The sequence below is a fragment of the Juglans regia genome, chromosome 4 (genome assembly GCF_001411555.2).
Source record: "Juglans regia cultivar Chandler chromosome 4, Walnut 2.0, whole genome shotgun sequence".
NCBI classification, from domain to species: domain Eukaryota; kingdom Viridiplantae; phylum Streptophyta; class Magnoliopsida; order Fagales; family Juglandaceae; genus Juglans; species Juglans regia.
In genome coordinates, this window is record NC_049904.1 from 3,400,000 (window position 1) to 3,408,585 (window position 8,586).

The 8,586-nt window shown below is 35.3% G+C and overlaps 1 protein-coding gene across 1 annotated transcript; it reads left to right on the top strand.

Annotated features, from left to right (window-relative positions):
* The first annotated feature begins 438 nt into the window (after nt 1–438).
* LOC109014771 (beta-amyrin 11-oxidase-like) lies at nt 439–3,935 on the top strand. The gene is made up of 8 exons (XM_035689121.1): nt 439–686; nt 839–1,319; nt 2,509–2,775; nt 2,921–3,010; nt 3,121–3,196; nt 3,284–3,390; nt 3,505–3,626; nt 3,842–3,935. Exons 1-8 carry the CDS (start codon nt 439–441, stop codon nt 3,933–3,935), a joined length of 1,485 nt encoding a protein of 494 aa, XP_035545014.1.
* Nucleotides 3,936–8,586: the final 4,651 nt, after the last annotated feature.

An 8,586-nucleotide genomic window follows, 5' to 3' on the forward strand; every position in this document is an offset into this window, starting at 1 on the left:
TTTTTACCGTTTGTAGGTTGCTAATTGTTCTTTTTTCGTAGTGCTGACTTTTTGGGATCTTAATAGTTGATATTTGGGCTCTTAATTATTATATATATAAACTTGCCAAAAAAACAAACCTATCCCACAATATAAACGGCACCAATTTATATATATTTTATGTAGTACTTCAAGAAAACAGCTTATATTAGAAGATAATGTTGAATAACTTAAAGCAGCTCTTATAATTATATTAGATTAATCGCTTTAGTTGACTAATTTGCGAATAATACAAGTAAAATATACACGAGAAATGGATATCGATCGTAGGACTGTAACATGAGCCGGCCGCAAAATATAATACTCGCTTACTTCTGCATATAATATATATATATATACATGATATATAATATCCATCTTTTGTGAGAAATTTACAAGCTGGAAGAGATCATGAAATTCATGGAGATGGAGTTGGAGTTGGATGTGTTGTGGGCGATTGCTGGGGCTTTATTATTGGGTGGCTGGGTTTCTGTGTTTTGGTTTATGAAGAGAGTGAACGAGTGGTATTATGTTGGGAAGTTGGGAGAACTGGAATACCCTCTTCCTCCAGGTGATTTGGGTTTGCCTTTTGTTGGGAACATGTTGTCTTTCTTCACCTCTCTAAGATCTGGTGACCCTAATCTATTCCTCCAAACCCTCGTCATCAGGTAGATTTTTCTCTCATCTTTAACTTTATCAAGAATATATATATATATATATATATATATATATATATTGTGTTTGTTTGTAACATGATCGTCTTAATTAATTTGTACATGATAAATGAGGCATATATCGTTTGTGCGTCTGACTGAAACAGGTACGGGAAGAGTAGTATGTACAAGACCCACCTTTTTGGGTGTCCAAGTATCATTGTTTGCAGGCCGGAATTATGTCGGCGTGTGTTGACAAACGACGAGCATTTCGGAAATGGTTACCCTAAATCCGCCTATCTTCTAACAGGAGAGAAATCCCTACACAGCATTACGATTGCAGAACACTCGCGTCTGCGCCGGTTGATCGCGCCTCCCATAAACGGCCATGAGTCGCTGGCAACGTATATCCCGCTCATAGAAGAGGTGGTGATGAATTCATTGGATGAATGGGCGAGCATGAAGCGGCCTTTCGAGCTCTATACAGAAATGAAGAAGGCTACCTTCAAGGTCATGACGCGTATTTTCATGGGCACTGTTAACGATTATACGTTCTGGACAAAGCAAGATCTGTTTGGTGATTATATCGACGGAATGGTTTCCTTGGTTATTGACTTACCCGGTTTCCCTTTCCACAAAGCAATCAAGGTAATTATAAAATTACTTTCCTTTATTTATTGCATGAATAAGTACTTAATTAAGTCAAGCTCTACATATATATTAAATATTAGCAACATTAATATATTCATTTAACAGTACTATTAGTAATTTGTAAGATATCTATCCGGTTTTCTATTTTGTTTTTTTTCTCTTTTCTTTTTGAAATAATATATTAAAAGAATCCATGGTACTTAATTCGCATGATGCCTTGTTCTGCTTCATCTCTACATTTTTATTTTTTAAATTCGATAAAAGATGATATTGACATTAAAAGATACAATTGTTGCAAGATTAATCTTGTATGCATGCTTAAATATCAGTGCAATATTCGGGGTGGGTCATGATGTAAAATAAATACAAAATTCTAATTTGTGCTATAGCAATTCTCTACATTTATATAACCACATGAATTCAATTTCAAAAAAAAGCTTTTATTTTTTATTTCTTTTTCTCTCTCTTTCATTTTTCTTAAATTTGTAATAATTATTATATTTTTGTATATTTCTCGCAATCACAATATTTTCCTTTCACATCTTTATTTCGAGAAAGGTATATTTATAAGAAAGTGTAGTAATACTAGATACAGTCATAAATTATGTAACATCACGCACTCATTTAGAAAAGTAATGAGATCTGTTATTAAAAAATTAATTTTTTCATATAAATCTAATATTTTTTCAAAAGAAATATACAATATTTACGCATTCCATGATTGTAAATATTATTTCTCGTTTAGGAATATGCTAGATTTACAGTAAATTTTGTACTAAATTGAGGTTGTCAGGCTATAATATTTGTTCGAAAAGTCACCGCAGCTTAAACATAAAATAATAACTAAGATAATCTAAGAATCACTCGATATTAAAATAGTGAAATTTCAACTTTTTGCGTTTACAGGCAACATATAAAATTTTTTCAAATGGTATATTAATCCCTGTATATGTGATGTATGAGATCTTAGGAGAAGATTTTTTTGCTATTTATAATGATTCTAATGATACTCTAATTATAGTATTAACTAGTCATTTCAAAGTATAAACCCAAATTGCTAATTAAAAAAACAAAGGACCTCTCTTGAGATGTGAAAGTGTATGGTGTATATATATATATATATATATATATATATATATACATAACTCTCGTTAGCTATGGATTGATAATTGTTTTAATGCATCAGGCACGAAAAGAGTTGGTAAAGCTCCTTCAATCTGTGTTGAATGAAAAGAAGGTGATGCCTAAAAGTAATGATCAACCGAAGGCAAAGAAAGATATGATAGATTTGCTTATGGAAGTTGAAGATGAGGATGGTCAAAAATTGGAGGATGAGCATGTCGTAGATTTGCTTCTCGCTTTCATGGCAGCTGGTTTTGATAGCTCTGCAATTACTACATTATGGGCATTGTTGCACCTATATGAGCGTCCTGAAATCCTTAAAAAAGCGAAGGCATGAGGCTTGCAATGATCTAATTAATTATTCAACATTTTTGGTTTAAGCCTCAAAAAGGCATGAAACAGTGTTGTTTATATCATAAATGGGTGCTTAATGATATTGACTATATTATTATATCATGTTGTAAATCATTTTCCAGGAAGAACAAGACGAGATTATAAAGAGACGACCATCAACCCAGAAAGGATTGAACCTAAAGGAAATTAAAGAAATGGACTTTCTTGCTAAGGTATGGATCAGTTTCTTACTCTCTTTTAATCGATCATCTCTTTAATTTTCTTTTAATCCATCATATATATATATATACACTACTCCCGTCTGATCTTACGATCGATATAGGTAATCGATGAGATGTTGCGAATGACACATGGCTTGTCCATATTTCGAGAGGCGAAAGTCGATGTTACAATGCATGGTACGTAATTAGTCATGATGCCGGCCCCCAATATTTCCTGACCTATATTATATAATTTATTTTCCTCTTGTTTATATTATTTTCCAGGCTACACCATACCAAAAGGATGGAAAGTTTTAGTCTGGACCGGAGCTGTTCATATGGATCCCGAAACTTATGAAAACCCAACAGATTTTAATCCATTGAGATGGGATGTAAGTAAATTGAAGTATTAACACTTTGTTATGTATAATAATGCTTTTTGCCTATATGTTCTTGTGTATGCAGAAATGAAAATAACATGACAGCTTGTTATTTGTTTTTAATAGAATATAAACCCGAAAGCAGGGGCTTTCATTCCCTTTGGAGCAGGAAGGAAGATTTGTCCAGGAAATTCTCTGGCCAAGCTCGTCATAAAAATTTTCCTTCATTATTTTGTCCTTAACTACAAGTGAGTTTCTTCATTAATCCTTGAGTACTACAAGTGAGTTTTTTCTTTTTAACTTTCTTCATGGGTATGTGGCACATCACCGATCGATCACAATGTACAAAGCTGCATGCTGCTAGATGATCTATAAATTATTATAAGGAGTCCATGAAAAGTTGGCAAAACTTGTTTAATTTCTATGGACGAATATTATGCTAAATTAATTCCTAATCATGCAGGCTGAAGCAACTTAATCCAGATGCCCCAATCCGCTATACACACGGACCCGTGCATACAGACAAATGCCTCGTCGAAGTCAAGAAGATCATATAATAACCCTGAATATTTGCCGCTATATGGTTGATACTAATCCGTCTCAAAAAGTTTCAAATGGCGGATGCACTCAGCATCGCAAAAAAAAACCTATTGTTTTTGTGTCAGTTTCGGTCGCCACAAGAAGTACATATATATAAAGCGTCTCAAAAACTATGGTATGGTAGGGAAAACCCTTCATTAACATCCACGTTTTTGTGCCGTAAATAAAAATAAATCACAGCTAATAGTTTTTATATTCCAACACTATTGTTTCGTTGCAAAAAATTATATGGTGTCACAAATAATAAGTTTACGTGACGGTCTAGTGTGTCGTAAAAAAATCAAGAATCACAGGAAAAAATATGTACAATTGCCTTGCAATTAGGGGTGAAAACCGACCCCTTCGGTTCGGTTCTTGGGCAAAACCGACGCCGACCGACAGGTAATTTGCGGGGAGAAACACCGGCCGAAACCGATCGACGAGGAGGAGAAACACCGGCCGAAACCATTGCTTCCTTTCTCTATCGGTTCACGGTCGGTTCCCGGACCGAGCTTCCTCTGAGAGAGTAGAGAGAGAGATTGTTGCAGAGGAGAGAGAGAGAGAGAGAGGATGAGAGCTGGTAACTGGTAAGAACGCGAGGAAGAAGACGCGAGGAAGAAGATGAAGCTATTTTGAAACGACGCCGTTTGGTTTAAACGAAACGGCGTCGTTCTACTTAATTTTTTTTTAAATCGTTATAAATTAAACGACGCCGTTTGGTTTAATACCAAACGGCGTCGTTCTACTTATGTTTAAAACACAACTAAGGCTTAAAACGACGCCGTTCCACTTAAACTTAAGTAGAACGGCGTCGTTTTAAGTTTAAAATATATAGAAAAGGAAATAGTTTATTTAGTCGGCCGGTTCAGCGGTTTTAATCTGGTTCGAACCGACGCCGAACCGGCCGATATCGGTTTTCTCTATTTTATGCCGCACGCTGACCGGTTCCCTGCCGGTTTCGTCCGGTTCCGAGCTCCGGCGGCCGGTCTGAGTCGGTCTAGGTCGGTTTTTCAGTTTTTTGTACCGCCCTACTTGCAATAGAATGGGACGCAATGTATTTTACAGTGATAATATATTCATCAACATAAATGTTTTTATTCGACGCAAATGAAATCATGTGTGTGAATGTGGTCGCAAATGGAAAAAAATTCGCAAAAAAAAAAAAAAAAAAAACATGTTGCATTAGCTACAGAATTGAGCGGGTCACAAATATGTAAACAATCTAGTGGTAATTTTTTGGCACTCTAGTTGGTTACACTCAAAGGTTTCGGCACTTTCCCTTAACTAACCTCTAATGTTTCATGAAATTGATCGTGATCAATATTAATTTTGTTGTTTACAAACAGTCAAATATTAATATTTTCCCACAAATACCAAAATAATTAATTAGCAATTTAAAGTTTAGAAATCATTTGTCATGGCCATAATCCTGACTAAAAACTTGGGGGTATATGCTTGAGTTAAAACCTGGGTTTCAAATCATTAACTAATTTGTTTGAGTTAAAACAGTTAAAACATGAGTAACAACAGAATACTTACAATTCATTAATTGAAATAGAAATAGGCATTTGAACTAAAAATAGTCTACTATCATTTATATGCCAACCATAAAACAATGCGCAAAAAGTTGTTGAACAGAAGTACTGTAGTTCTTCATCCATATGATGTTCCAATCACTCTATACATATAATAGCAGTACCAAAACAACATCAAGTAGAGCGACTTCTTACTATTCCTCACTGAAGCAATATTTTTTAGACATTTAATAGAAGGCAACTATGCACACTTTGTGATGTGACAGATAACATTTGAGTCATTTTTGTGATGGAACCATGGTGAGAATTTGCCCCAAAACCAATCGACCCCATCTATTGACTAATTACCAATCACCCATCAGCTTTCATCTGATATACATTTCTCTACGTCGATCCAGTTATTCTTACAGTTAAATAATCTAGGTAACATAAAAGATAATGAAACTACATGTAATGGACATGGTTGTTTAACTAAACTACCAATGGCTCATTTAATGGCATGTATATATTTAAACCCAGGTTATACCTTGACACATGTAATGTAATGGACAAGGTTGTTTTGATTTGGAACATACAAGGGGCTTTTACATGCAAAAGTCAATAGTACATTACTACACAAAATGAGAAAGGTTAAAATATTTGTTCAATAAAATTATGGAACCCGAAGCACTTTTGGTTAGAAGAATGTCTAAGTTGGTGCGACCAACTTTCTAATTGATGGAAATCAATTCCATTCATCAATTTTAATCCTAACACGATACTAATCACGTACTCATGAAATATAAGCAATTTCATTACTAACTCTCATACAGTTCATTCCATCAATTTGAGGTTCATAGATTTTATGTGGGGAAACTAGACCATCACAAGTGAAATTATCTAAACATACCACTTAGAAAGCATTGTAAAACCATGCTACTAACTCCCCCCAAGCTGCATCCACAATCTATATATCATTGAAGCACTAATAATCTTCCAACATATTAACTAAAATAAATGTGTAACTAATAAATATATTCAGGCCTACCTATTCTAATCAAAAACCAATATATTAACTAAAATATATTCATAACTAACCATTATTATAAAGATCAAATTGCAAAGTACATACAACGAAGCAACCAACATCATACTCTTAAATTGCATCTTCCAATACTACCATACTTGATGCTAGTAGTTTTTGAAAAGTATCTGTTTATCAAGCTATCCCTCTTCACTGGCGATGGCTACAACAAGTCTAAAGGCTAGTAGTTTTTGCAAACTAAGACTACCATACTTGATGCTAGTAGTTTTTTGCCCCACAAGAAGATATTTGCACATATCTAACCACAAGTGCCATGGCTACAATAGTGTTTCATAATACCCATTCCAATATTAATGTATGTGTTCTTTTCATTGACAACACTACTTACTCCATGTTCCTTTCGTTTATGGTTTGGTTATTGCTAATAAAGCCAGACCACTACGCTGCTAGTAACCAGAAGTTTGGTGGAACCTTATCTTTAAACTCTCGGCAACCACCCATCCATGATAACTCTAGAAAGTCACTCACAAAATACATGTCTTTAGCCAACACAAGTACTTTATCATGTCTCTTTGCCTCTCAAAAAGTCATCTTTCAACCAATTTAGATAGCTCTCAGAGTCTCCCTCAGAGACTCTCCCTGTGACAACTATTGTGATTGAGTGTATGTCATAAATTTATCAAACTCCACTTGCTTTACTAAGATCTCCTAAACATGTCTTTAGTGCCTCAAACTACGCCTTGTAAAACTGTGCATCATCTGACAATACACCTCCATTGTTGCCACTTTTCGTTATCCCTGATGTTACAAGCATCAGATTCTCGCCTAAACGCCTTTCATATCCTGATCTCTTCCTTAGGAGGCTAGGGCCTCCCTGAACACTGCAGCTGCTGCCTCCTTAGTGTTCTGGTTGCATTCATTTAGCTTCTCCACCATTTTGTCCTTCTAAAATAAAAATGGTTTAATGTGTTTAGTTTTACTCATGAACCTATAACAAAAGTACCCAAGAGGCTGCATAGATATTATGTTCATTACAACAGAAAAAATCATGTACTTCCCCTAAATAGTCATGTAACTCACATACAGCTCTTCAGTCATGTTGGTCACAAACCCGTTCTTCTTCTTTGACCATCGAGTCTCTTTAAAAAATTCCACCAAATTAGTAGCACCCTCACGCTGAAACATGCAATTCAAATATCATCAAGTGTACCACCTAAGTTATATAACCATATTTGAGAGACAACTTCTGATTATTATTGAAATTAATTTTCATAGATATAAGCACATAATAATTACCTGCTCTTCGAGTATTCGAACAAAGGATTTCTTGCAGTGACAAGGCCTAGTCCAGAAAATTCATGCAACGCGGTTAAACCAATAATTAAGTATTTCATATTATGACCGATTTAGTTTTTGAACATGCAATTCACCCGCCTTTGATACGTGGCCCTATCATTCTTCAGTTTAAAGGGCATTACTCGTTAGCAATATAGCCTATGGTCCAATATGAAAGAAGTCTTCTCCTGCTAGTCTAGGTTCATCCGAATTTGATTGTATCCAGAATAGGCATCCATGAAACTCAGCATTCAGTGACCCACCGTAAAGTCCAATATCAGGTTTATACCTGGCAAGGGAAAGCTGTCTTTTGGGCATGCTTTGTTCAAATTGGTGAAATCAACGCACATTCTCCACTTGCCATTTAACTTCTTTACCAAAACCACATTGGAGAGCCAATCTAGATAATGTGTTTCCTTGATGTACCCCATAGCCAGAGTCATTATACCTCTTCTGTTATGGCTGCGTATTTTTATGGGCTAAAGTTCCTTCGTTTTTGCTAGGTTTGTTTGGCCTCAAGGCTTACACAAAGGCGGTGTTCGATGACTTTATTGTTGATTTTGAGCATATCTTCATGATTCCAAGCAAACATGTCTCTGTGTTCAATCAGGATTTGCTTCAATTGTTGCCTAACTTTCGATCCCATTCTAGTTCCAATCATCATTGTTGCTTCGGGATGGTTTGGGCCCAGGGTTATAAGCTCCAGAGGTTCGTCGTCCTCTACTTGCCTCAGGC